The sequence below is a fragment of the Pholis gunnellus genome, assembly GCF_910591455.1.
Source record: "Pholis gunnellus genome assembly, chromosome: 13".
Taxonomy (NCBI): Eukaryota; Metazoa; Chordata; class Actinopteri; order Perciformes; family Pholidae; genus Pholis; species Pholis gunnellus.
The window spans coordinates 618,945-631,663 of NC_136540.1; the positions used below are offsets into that span (position 1 = coordinate 618,945).

A 12,719-nucleotide genomic window follows, 5' to 3' on the forward strand; every position below is an offset into this window, starting at 1 on the left:
CTGTGGAAATACATGATTTACTCCAAGGAAGTAATCTTTTTAAAACCAAACGTTCATTCTTAGTGCCAGCTACAGACATGCAGGCTGAAGAGGTTGGGGGTGAGGTGTCAATGTCAATGGCAACGTTGACTGTGAAGAGGATTGGCGTTACTAATGGACACACAACACAAAGTAAGACCATTAAAAGCAAACACGCTCTCCTCAACAAGTCAGAGCATGATCAGCTCTGCAGAGAAGACGGGAGGGCAGTCACATAACATATTGCTGTGATCATTAGACGTTACCTATAGTTCTTTTATTTGTTTGTTTGATGAAATATTGAATTGCTCTGAGACGTCTGTCAGTTGTTTTATTGCAGGTACTTCTTTGTGATCTGTTTCATTCAGTTAAGAATTACAGGGAAAGACAAATCTCATCAACTCTTTTGTTCACATTTTTTAACGCTGTTCTAGAGTTTATTGTAACGTGTGGTTATAAGTCTGAAATTATTATCACTGTGAATAGAGGGTTTTAATAAACTCTCATCTTTTACAGAACCCCACTGTTTTGGATGGAGAACATAACAATGGTAACACCTCTCAAACAGCCTATCGTGTTCCACCTGGAGGGCTTCTATGTACCACCAGGCTATGGCGCCTTCTTGTTCTTCCTGGCTCTGTTTTACTACATCGTAATGCTGTTGGCAAATGGTGTGGTGCTATGTGTTATTGTCATGGACAAGAACCTGCACAGACCCATGTTCGTTATGGTTTGTAACCTTGTGGTCTGTGATCTGCTGGGGGCCACGGCGGTGCTGCCTAGCCTTATGATGCACTTCTTGATGGGCCAAAAGAAGATCGCCTACATCCCGGCCATCACCCAGGCCTTCTCTGTGCACATGTACGGTGTCGCAGTGCAGACTATTCTGGCTGTGATGGCGTATGACAGGTATAGAAACACATCAGCACATCAAGTAAATGACTCACTGATTTAATTATTTTACTGTCATGCATAAATAGAACAGGTTGAATCTGATGATTTTAGTGTTTCAGAAGTCTTAGTTTAAAGATTTCTGCTGTTTACTAGGGGTGGGAATCGCCAGAGATCCCGCGATACGATATTATCACGATACTTAGGTCACGATACGATATTATCACGATACTTAGGTCACGATACGATATTATCACGATACTGCAATATGCTGAGTATTACGATAACATATATTGCGATTTATTACCTTTTTTCAACTGCAAATGATGTCCCCAAAGGAAAACTGTGTCAACATGTTTTATCTAATAAGATAAAGTTTTCAGTCTGTTCATCTCACTTCAATCATTTTTATTGCAGCATAATGTGATCGTCAAGCAGACAGACTGACCAACACTGTGATAAATGTTGCATGCACCTGACAAACTTAACTGAATGCAAACGTGTCTATAACTTCTATAAGTACGATATAAGAGTTATATAACTGGTATAACTTGCGATGCGTGGACGTCGAGGGCAGAGAGCCAGTTATGCGCTGCACTCTCCCCGTGAGCTGTTGGCAGATTTAACCCCGTTGTGAAGCCAGATTGAGCGGGTGAGCGAAACACTTCACATGCAGCCAGGCACATGCACCATATGGTGCAAACAATGAAGAGACGCTGCCGTATTTACGTCTAGATGACGTTATTGTGAGTGTTGATGGAGCTGCTACAATGTTAGCATAGCCTAGCACCGATCGATCCGAGCTCCATTGAGAAAACAAGTACAAATCGGCATCATTACGTAGTTATTTCGGAGTCCCTTTTTGTTGGTTTATTGCCGTTAAATCACAGCCAAATCAGTTTATTTTGTGTTCATACAGCTGTAGTAAACAGCCGACGTGTGGCTCACTAGACACGTACAGAAACAGATACAAACAGTTTGCCATGTTAAAATAGATGTTTTTTATGTCTTTGACAGTGCTCTCTCTCTGCAGGTACATTGCTGTGTGTGAACCACTCAGGTATCACGCCATCATGACACCGGCTCGGCTGCACTCCTGCTGCGGCCTGGCCTGGTTCATCGCTGTGCTGCTTATTGCTGTGCTCTTTATCTTCCACATGAATGCCCCGCTGTGTGGCAATACCATCCAACATGTCTACTGCAGCAACCGTGCTATACTGAACCTGGCCTGCAGTCCGACCCCCTTAAACAACATCTATGGTAAGTGCATTCGTTAGAATAACGGAACAAACATACGATATGTTGCTGAACATTGGCCCTTATCAAGAGGTGTTGAGCAAATTCAGCATGTTGCACTGTTTTCATGATACCTAACTCAATTAGTAAATGTGTTGTATGTTTTTCTAGGTCTGTCCATCTACTGGTTTGTGAATACAAGCATCTTCCTCATCATTGCTTATTCCTACTCCAGAATCCTGCATGCTTGTGTAAAACATGGCAGAGCTGACAGCAGTATCCGCAGTAAGACCTTTCAGACGTGTGCACCCCACCTTGTTATTTACGTACTCTACCAAATAGCTACACTGGTCATAATTATAAGTCACAGGTTCCCCTCACTCTCACAAAATATCAAGAAGTTCTTCAGCATCCTGTTCATCATTATTCCACCGGCTATGAACCCCATCATATACGGACTGGTCAGTAAAGAGATACGTGCTAGCATCATCAAGCATTTTACCAATTTACGTGTCCTTCAGAAAAAAATTACAGGAGTTTAACTTCTTAAGGTCATCGTGTCGCTGATAATTGATTTTAAACCCATTTTACTTGTGAAGTTTTCAATAACTAAGCACATTTCATGATAAGAGATTATTTAGGTTGTAGGCATACAAAGATAAATGGAGCTCAAGCGCAAGTTCAGTCAGGAAGACACTCACTCGTAATCTCTGTCTCTCCTCTCCTTGTAATTACTCTATCAGCTGATTGGGGGGCGTGCACTTTTAAGTAACCAACCAGATTCGGCACAGTTTCCTTAAGCCAATCGTATCGGTGCCGTCAACTTTAAAAGTGTTCTCTCTGCTGCTGTCAGTTGTCATTTCAGCTAAGCAGATGTGACCCTCCTCCACCCCAGTCACCTCCAGTCAGCATCACAGTCAGGCTCCTGATTCATCATCAGATTGCGGCAACTCCCTTCACCACCAGCACCACCAGTGTCTGGACTCCAGGGGGCATTAGGCCTATTGAACCTCAGTATCCCTACCCTCGCTGATAGTACTTCATGATGGAGTCCAATCGCCAAAGACTTTGCACTTTTCATATTTGCATGTGTAATAAATAATTGCTAATCTATAAAACAAGTCTCTCCTGATTGAACTGTATGTTATCTTTGTTTTGATTTCTCAGACTTATCACTGGTAATTCACAACCTTTTAAATGTCGTCAGTGTTTGTTTTACTCAAAGCATCGATATATTACTTCACTAACAAGGACCACGCACATAACTGTATGAGTTTCGAGAGGTTTATTGCATAACGGAATGATTGTTGGATGAGGAAGCGGAAGAGGTAGAGGGTTGAAGGGATGTGGGGTAGGGATAGAGGTAGAGGGATGTAGGGTAGGGGTAGAGGTAGAGGGATGTAGGGTAGGGGTAGGGGTAGAGGGATGTAGGGTAGGGGTAGGCGTAGAGGGATGAAGGGATGTAGGGTAGGGGTAGAGGGATGTAGGGTAGGGGTAGGGGTAGAGGGATGAAGGGATGTAGGGTAGGGATCAAGGTAGAGGGATGAAAAGATGGAGGTTAGGGATAGAGGTAGAGGGATGTAGGGTAGGGGTAGAGGGATGAAGGGATGTAGGGTAGGGGTAGAGGGATGAAGGGATGTGGGGTAGGGGTAGAGGTAGAGGGATGTAGGGTAGGGGTAGAGGTAGAGGGATGTAGGGTAGGGGTAGGGGTAGAGGGATGAAGGGATGTAGGGTAGGGGTAGAGGGATGTAGGCTGGAGGTAGGGGTAGAGAGATGAAGGGATGTAGGGTAGGGATCAAGGTAGAGGGATGAAAAGATGTAGGTTAGGGATAGAGGTAGAGGGATGTAGGGTAAGGGTAGAGGGATGAAGGGATGTAGGGTAGGGGTAAAGGGATGAAGGGATGTAGGGTAGGGGTAGAGGGCTGTAGGGTAGGGGTAGAGGGATGAAGGGATGTAGGGTAGGGGTAGAGGGATTAAGGGATGTGGGGTAGGGGTAGAGGGATGTAGGGTAGGGGTAGAGGTAGAGGGATGTAGGGTAGGGGTAGGGGTAGAGGGATGAAGGGATGTAGGGTAGGGGTAGAGGGATGTAGGGTAGAGGTAGGGGTTGATGGATGAAGGGATGTAGGGTAGGGATCAAGGTAGAGGGATGAAAAGATGTAGGTTAGGGATAGAGGTAGAGGGATGTAGGGTAGGGGTAGAGGGATGAAGGGATGTAGGGTAGGGGTAGAGGGATGAAGGGATGTAGGGTAAAGGGATGAAGGGATGTAGGGTAGGGGTAGAGGTAGAGGGCTGTAGGGTAGGGGTAGAGGGATGAAGGGATGTGGGGTAGGGGTAGAGGTAGAGGGATGTAGGGTAGGGGTAGAGGTAGAGGGATGTAGGGTAGGGGTAGGGGTAGAGGGATGAAGGGATGTAGGGTAGGGGTAGAGGGATGTAGGGTAGAGGTAGGGGTAGAGGATGAAGGGATGTAGGGTAGGGATCAAGGTAGAGGGATGAAAAGATGTAGGTTAGGGATAGAGGTAGAGGGATGTAGGGTAGGGGTAGAGGGATGAAGGGATGTAGGGTAGGGGTAAAGGGATGAAGGGATGTAGGGTAGGGGTAGAGGTAGAGGGCTGTAGGGTAGGGGTAGAGGGATGAAGGGATGTAGGGTAGGGGTAGAGGGATGAAGGGATGTGGGGTAGGGGTAGAGGTAGAGGGATGTAGGGTAGGGGTAGGGGTAGAGGGATGAAGGGATGTAGGGTAGGGGTAGAGGGATGTAGGGTAGAGGTAGGGGTAGAGGGATGAAGGGATGTAGGGTAGGGATCAAGGTAGAGGGATGAAAAGATGTAGGTTAGGGATAGAGGTAGAGGGATGTAGGGTAGGGGTAGAGGGATGAAGGGATGTAGGGTAGGGGTAAAGGGATGAAGGGATGTAGGGTAGGGGTAGAGGTAGAGGGCTGTAGGGTAGGGGTAGAGGGATGAAGGGATGTAGGGTAGGGGTAGAGGGATGAAGGGATGTGGGGTAGGGGTAGAGGTAGAGGGATGTAGGGTAGGGGTAGGGGTAGAGGGATGAAGGGATGTAGGGTAGGGGTAGAGGGATGTAGGGTAGAGGTAGGGGTAGAGGGATGAAGGGATGTAGGGTAGGGATCAAGGTAGAGGGATGAAAAGATGTAGGTTAGGGATAGAAGTAGAGGGATGTAGGGTAGGGGTAGAGGGATGAAGGGATGTAGGGTAGGGGTAAAGGGATGAAGGGATGTAGGGTAGGGGTAGAGGTAGAGGGCTGTAGGGTAGGGGTAGAGGGATGAAGGGATGTAGGGTAGGGGTAGAGGGATGAAGGGATGTGGGGTAGGGGTAGAGGGATGTAGGGTAGGGGTAGAGGTAGAGGGATGTAGGGTAGGGGTAGGGGTAGAGGGATGAAGGGATGTAGGGTAGGGGTAGAGGGATGTAGGGTAGAGGTAGGGGTAGAGGGATGAAGGGATGTAGGGTAGGGATCAAGGTAGAGGGATGAAAAGATGTAGGTTAGGGATAGAGGTAGAGGGATGTAGGGTAGGGGTAGAGGGATGAAGGGATGTAGGGTAGGGGTAAAGGGATGAAGGGATGTAGGGTAGGGGTAGAGGGATGTAGGGTAGGGGTAGAGGGATGAAGGGATGTAGGGTAGGGGTAGAGGGATGAAGGGATGTGGGGTAGGGGTAGAGGTAGAGGGATGTAGGGTAGGGGTAGAGGGATGAAGAGATGTAGGGTAGGGGTAGAGGGATGTAGGGTAGAGGTAGGGGTAGAGGGATGAAGGGATGTAGGGTAGGGATCAAGGTAGAGGGATGAAAAGATGTAGGTTAGGGATAGAGGTAGAGGGATGTAGGGTAGGGGTAGAGGGATGAAGGGATGTAGGGTAGGGGTAGAGGGATGAAGGGATGTAGGGTAGGGGTAGAGGTAGAGGGCTGTAGGGTAGGGGTAGAGGGATGAAGGGATGTAGGGTAGGGGTAGAGGGATGAAGGGATGTGGGGTAGGGGTAGAGGTAGAGGGATGTAGGGTAGGGGTAGGGGTAGAGGGACGAAGGGATGTAGGGTAGGGGTAGAGGGATGTAGGGTAGAGGTAGGGGTAGAGGGATGAAGGGATGTAGGGTAGGGATCAAGGTAGAGGGATGAAAAGATGTAGGTTAGGGATAGAGGTAGAGGGATGTAGGGTAGGGGTAGAGGGATGAAGGGATGTAGGGTAGGGGTAGAGGGATGAAGGGATGTAGGGTAGGGGTAGAGGTAGAGGGCTGTAGGGTAGGGGTAGAGGGATGAAGGGATGTAGGGTAGGGGTAGAGGGATGAAGGGATGTGGGGTAGGGGTAGAGGGATGTAGGGTAGGGGTAGAGGTAGAGGGATGTAGGGTAGGGGTAGAGGGATGAAGGGATGTAGGGTAGGGGTAGAGGGATGTAGGGTAGAGGTAGGGGTAGAGGGATGAAGGGATATAGGGTAGGGATCAAGGTAGAGGGATGAAAAGATGTAGGTTAGGGATAGAGGTAGAGGGATGTAGGGTAGGGGTAGAGGGATGAAGGGATGTAGGGTAGGGGTAGAGGGATGAAGGGATGTAGGGTAAGGGTAAAGGGATGAAGGGATGTAGGGTAGAGGTAGAGGGCTGTAGGGTAGGGGTAGAGGGATGAAGGGATGTGGGGTAGGGGTAGAGGTAGAGGGATGTAGGGTAGGGGTAGAGGTAGAGGGATGTAGGGTAGGGGTAGAGGGATGAAGGGATGTAGGGTAGGGGTAGAGGGATGTAGGGTAGAGGTAGGGGTAGAGGGATGAAGGGATGTAGGGTAGGGATCAAGGTAGAGGGATGAAAAGATGTAGGTTAGGGATAGAGGTAGAGGGATGTAGGGTAGGGGTAGAGGGATGAAGGGATGTAGGGTAGGGGTAAAGGGATGAAGGGATGTAGGGTAGGGGTAGAGGGCTGTAGGGTAGGGGTAGAGGGATGAAGGGATGTAGGGTAGGGGTAGAGGGATGAAGGGATGTGGGGTAGGGGTAGAGGTAGAGGGATGTAGGGTAGGGGTAGAGGGATGAAGGGATGTAGGGTAGGGGTAGAGGGATGTAGGGTAGAGGTAGGGGTAGAGGGATGAAGGGATGTAGGGTAGGGATCAAGGTAGAGGGATGAAAAGATGTAGGTTAGGGATAGAGGTAGAGGGATGTAGGGTAGGGGTAGAGGGATGAAGGGATGTAGGGTAGGGGTAAAGGGATGAAGGGATGTAGGGTAGGGGTAGAGGTAGAGGGCTGTAGGGTAGGGGTAGAGGGATGAAGGGATGTAGGGTAGGGGTAGAGGGATGAAGGGATGTGGGGTAGGGGTAGAGGGATGTAGGGTAGGGGTAGAGGTAGAGGGATGTAGGGTAGGGGTAGGGGTAGAGGGATGAAGGGATGTAGGGTAGGGGTAGAGGGATGTAGGGTAGAGGTAGGGGTAGAGGGATGAAGGGATGTAGGGTAGGGATCAAGGTAGAGGGATGAAAAGATGTAGGTTAGGGATAGAGGTAGAGGGATGTAGGGTAGGGGTAGAGGGATGAAGGGATGTAGGGTAGGGGTAAAGGGATGAAGGGATGTAGGGTAGGGGTAGAGGGCTGTAGGGTAGGGGTAGAGGGATGAAGGGATGTAGGGTAGGGGTAGAGGGATGAAGGGATGTGGGGTAGGGGTAGAGGTAGAGGGATGTAGGGTAGGGGTAGAGGGATGAAGAGATGTAGGGTAGGGGTAGAGGGATGTAGGGTAGAGGTAGGGGTAGAGGGATGAAGGGATGTAGGGTAGGGATCAAGGTAGAGGGATGAAAAGATGTAGGTTAGGGATAGAGGTAGAGGGATGTAGGGTAGGGGTAGAGGGATGAAGGGATGTAGGGTAGGGGTAGAGGGATGAAGGGATGTAGGGTAGGGGTAGAGGTAGAGGGATGTAGGGTAGGGGTAGAGGGATGAAGGGATGTAGGGTAGGGGTAGAGGGATGAAGGGATGTGGGGTAGGGGTAGAGGTAGAGGGATGTAGGGTAGGGGTAGGGGTAGAGGGACGAAGGGATGTAGGGTAGGGGTAGAGGGATGTAGGGTAGAGGTAGGGGTAGAGGGATGAAGGGATGTAGGGTAGGGATCAAGGTAGAGGGATGAAAAGATGTAGGTTAGGGATAGAGGTAGAGGGATGTAGGGTAGGGGTAGAGGGATGAAGGGATGTAGGGTAGGGGTAGAGGGATGAAGGGATGTAGGGTAGGGGTAGAGGTAGAGGGATGTAGGGTAGGGGTAGAGGGATGAAGGGATGTAGGGTAGGGGTAGAGGGATGAAGGGATGTGGGGTAGGGGTAGAGGGATGTAGGGTAGGGGTAGAGGTAGAGGGATGTAGGGTAGGGGTAGAGGGATGAAGGGATGTAGGGTAGGGGTAGAGGGATGTAGGGTAGAGGTAGGGGTAGAGGGATGAAGGGATGTAGGGTAGGGATCAAGGTAGAGGGATGAAAAGATGTAGGTTAGGGATAGAGGTAGAGGGATGTAGGGTAGGGGTAGAGGGATGAAGGGATGTAGGGTAGGGGTAGAGGGATGAAGGGATGTAGGGTAGGGGTAAAGGGATGAAGGGATGTAGGGTAGAGGTAGAGGGCTGTAGGGTAGGGGTAGAGGGATGAAGGGATGTGGGGTAGGGGTAGAGGTAGAGGGATGTAGGGTAGGGGTAGAGGTAGAGGGATGTAGGGTAGGGGTAGAGGGATGAAGGGATGTAGGGTAGGGGTAGAGGGATGTAGGGTAGAGGTAGGGGTAGAGGGATGAAGGGATGTAGGGTAGGGATCAAGGTAGAGGGATGAAAAGATGTAGGTTAGGGATAGAGGTAGAGGGATGTAGGGTAGGGGTAGAGGGATGAAGGGATGTAGGGTAGGGGTAAAGGGATGAAGGGATGTAGGGTAGGGGTAGAGGGCTGTAGGGTAGGGGTAGAGGGATGAAGGGATGTAGGGTAGGGGTAGAGGGATGAAGGGATGTGGGGTAGGGGTAGAGGTAGAGGGATGTAGGGTAGGGGTAGAGGGATGAAGGGATGTAGGGTAGGGGTAGAGGGATGTAGGGTAGAGGTAGGGGTAGAGGGATGAAGGGATGTAGGGTAGGGATCAAGGTAGAGGGATGAAAAGATGTAGGTTAGGGATAGAGGTAGAGGGATGTAGGGTAGGGGTAGAGGGATGAAGGGATGTAGGGTAGGGGTAAAGGGATGAAGGGATGTAGGGTAGGGGTAGAGGTAGAGGGCTGTAGGGTAGGGGTAGAGGGATGAAGGGATGTAGGGTAGGGGTAGAGGGATGAAGGGATGTGGGGTAGGGGTAGAGGTAGAGGGATGTAGGGTAGGGGTAGGGGTAGAGGGACGAAGGGATGTAGGGTAGGGGTAGAGGGATGTAGGGTAGAGGTAGGGGTAGAGGGATGAAGGGATGTAGGGTAGGGATCAAGGTAGAGGGATGAAAAGATGTAGGTTAGGGATAGAGGTAGAGGGATGTAGGGTAGGGGTAGAGGGATGAAGGGATGTAGGGTAGGGGTAGAGGGATGAAGGGATGTAGGGTAAGGGTTAAGGGATGAAGGGATGTAGGGTAGGGGTAGAGGTAGAGGGCTGTAGGGTAGGGGTAGAGGGATGAAGGGATGTGGGGTAGGGGTAGAGGTAGAGGGATGTAGGGTAGGGGTAGAGGTAGAGGGATGTAGGGTAGGGGTAGAGGGATGAAGGGATGTAGGGTAGGGGTAGAGGGATGTAGGGTAGAGGTAGGGGTAGAGGGATGAAGGGATGTAGGGTAGGGATCAAGGTAGAGGGATGAAAAGATGTAGGTTAGGGATAGAGGTAGAGGGATGTAGGGTAGGGGTAGAGGGATGAAGGGATGTAGGGTAGGGGTAAAGGGATGAAGGGATGTAGGGTAGGGGTAGAGGGCTGTAGGGTAGGGGTAGAGGGATGAAGGGATGTAGGGTAGGGGTAGAGGGATGAAGGGATGTGGGGTAGGGGTAGAGGTAGAGGGATGTAGGGTAGGGGTAGGGGTAGAGGGATGAAGGGATGTAGGGTAGGGGTAGAGGGATGTAGGGTAGAGGTAGGGGTAGAGGGATGAAGGGATGTAGGGTAGGGATCAAGGTAGAGGGATGAAAAGATGTAGGTTAGGGATAGAGGTAGAGGGATGTAGGGTAGGGGTAGAGGGATGTAGGGTAGGGGTAAAGGGATGAAGGGATGTAGGGTAGGGGTAGAGGTAGAGGGCTGTAGGGTAGGGGTAGAGGGATGAAGGGATGTAGGGTAGGGGTAGAGGGATGAAGGGATGTAGGGTAGGGGTAGAGGGATGAAGGGATGTGGGGTAGGGGTAGAGGTAGAGGGATGTAGGGTAGGGGTAGAGGTAGAGGGATGTAGGGTAGGGGTAGAGGGATGAAGGGGTGTAGGGTAGGGGTAGAGGGATGTAGGGTAGGGGTAGAGGGATGTAGGGTAGGGGTAGAGGTAGAGGGATGTAGGGTAGGGATCAAGGTAGAGGGATGAAAAGATGTAGGTTAGGGATAGAGGTAGAGGGATGAAGGGACGTGACGGGGGACCGTTGGTGTCCGGCGGCTGGTGGGAACGGAGACTGTTGGATGGGGGGCCGTCTCTTAGGAAGCTCTGGAGGTGCAGAGTCCCCAGTCGTTCCTGTAATCCTGCGAGAGAGAGAAAAAAAGGAAAATAAAAAATGGGGTCGGGGGGAGGGATGAGAGAACCGATCCAAAGAGGAAGTGAACGGGTTAGTAGAGCTTAAATACTTGTCCGGGGGAAATGAGCCGTGTTCTGGGTGTGGTCCCGTTCCTGAACAAAGTTTATCAAACTACATATAAGAAGAATTTAACAGCAACATGTTTCTCTAACTACATAACTTTCTAGACATTTTACAAATAAAATATTAAAACCCATTGACAACAATGTGTGTGGATTATCCTAGTGTATAAGGTAAAAAACAAATACAATGATTATTATTGTTGTTATTTCAGTTATTTAGTTAAGTGAATAAACGGACTTCACAGGAACAATCTGACTTCTGTAAATGTTTTCAGTGGGCCAAACTGTAGGTTGCAGTAATCTAGTCTAGAAGTAACAAATGCATGAACTAATTGTTCTGCATTGCTTTGAGAGAGGATGTGCCTCAGTGTTTCAATGTTATGCAGGTGAAGAAGGCAGTCCTTGAAATGTTTTATTTGGGAGTTAATGGACATATCCTGATCAAGAATAGCAAAGATAGAAGCTGAGAAACAATCAGAAGAATGCTTTAGTTTAGAAAGTATGAAAATGCAGAGTGAGCATTGAACATACCTTCTTGACTCTGAGCATGTAAACAGAACTTGCAGGCAGCTTGTTGACATTTGCAGTTATTTCTTAATGTTGCATCACATTATCTGACATAATGGTCAATAATCCCCCCTAGAATAAAATTGTGTGTATAAAGCTTTGCTGCAGAGGAGCTCTTGGTGGGTGGAGGTGGATAGTGTCAGCAGTGATTGGTGAGGCGAAGATGAAAGTTTGAGAAACAATCAGACATTCAAGGTGTCATTACTTATCTGCAAGCAACTGTTTCCTCATCATTTCTGATCAATCTCAAATCAAGTATATTCACTCCTGTAGCTTTTTATTGTTACTAATAAGATAAAATCTCTGACATTGAGATTACAAGGACATTCTCTGTGACTTAACATGATTTTGTTGTTTCAGGTTGATGGAAAACTACACTTATAACAGCCCCACGCTCCAGCTGGAAGCTTTGAATGTTTCAAAAGAGTCGGTCTACCCTGTCTTTTTCCTGTTCTTGTTCACATACCTGTTTATAATGATTGCAAATGTGAGCATTGCTGTTCTGATTTTCATTGACAAGAACCTTCACCAGCCCATGTATCTCCTTTTCTGCAACCTGCCCTTCAATGATATACTTGGGAATTCTATCCTGTTGCCCCGTTTGCTTATAGACATGTTGAGGCCTCCCTCTGAGCTCTTCATCAGTTATTATGAATGTGTGGTCCAAGCTTTCGTCTCACACATGTTTGGTACGACTAGTCTCACTGTGCTCATGATTATGGCCTTTGACAGATATGTGGCCATCAGTAATCCCTTGCGATATAATACGATAATGACCAACAAAATGGTGATGAAGCTTATAGCTTGTGCCTGGGGAGTGGCACTTGTTTTGGTCGGGATTCTACTCGGTCTGACCATACGACTGAACAGATGCAGGACTCTGATTGAAAGCCCTTATTGTGAAAACGCCTCACTGTTTAAACTCTCCTGTGACAGTGTGTTGATTAATAATGTCTATGGCCTCACTTTCACTGTAGTCCTGTTCACAGGTTCTATAGGCAGCATGGTGATCACTTATACAAAGATTACAGTCGTCTGTCTCACCAGTAATAGCAAGTCTCTGAACAGTAAAGCCTTGAAGACCTGCAGCACTCACTTGGTTGTGTTTCTGGTCGTAGTGTTCAGTGGAATGTCTAACATAGCTCTCCATCGCTTCCCTCAGTACTCAGACTATAGAAAACTCAGCAGCATTTTGTTTCATGTTGTTCCTGGTAGCCTCAACCCCATCATTTATGGAGTGCAGTCAAAAGAGATACGACATTTTCTGTTCAAGTTATTTGAATCCAAGAAAGTTTTGCCATCATTGTGA

At 48.6% G+C, this 12,719-nt stretch overlaps 2 protein-coding genes across 2 annotated transcripts; both read left to right on the forward strand.

The window, feature by feature from the left end:
* Positions 1-550: 550 nt before the first annotated feature.
* On the forward strand, positions 551-2,687 carry LOC306705133 (olfactory receptor 2K2-like; the record flags this gene model as incomplete). Its single annotated transcript, XM_079171835.1, has 3 exons — positions 551-927; positions 1,943-2,169; positions 2,317-2,687. 3 exons carry the CDS (start codon positions 551-553, stop codon positions 2,685-2,687), a joined length of 975 nt encoding a protein of 324 aa, XP_079027961.1.
* A 9,081-nt stretch (positions 2,688-11,768) lies between these two features.
* On the forward strand, positions 11,769-12,719 carry LOC306705134 (olfactory receptor 8G17-like; the record flags this gene model as incomplete). Its single annotated transcript, XM_079171836.1, has 1 exon — positions 11,769-12,719. Exon 1 carries the CDS (start codon positions 11,775-11,777, stop codon positions 12,717-12,719), a length of 945 nt encoding a protein of 314 aa, XP_079027962.1. The 5' UTR covers positions 11,769-11,774.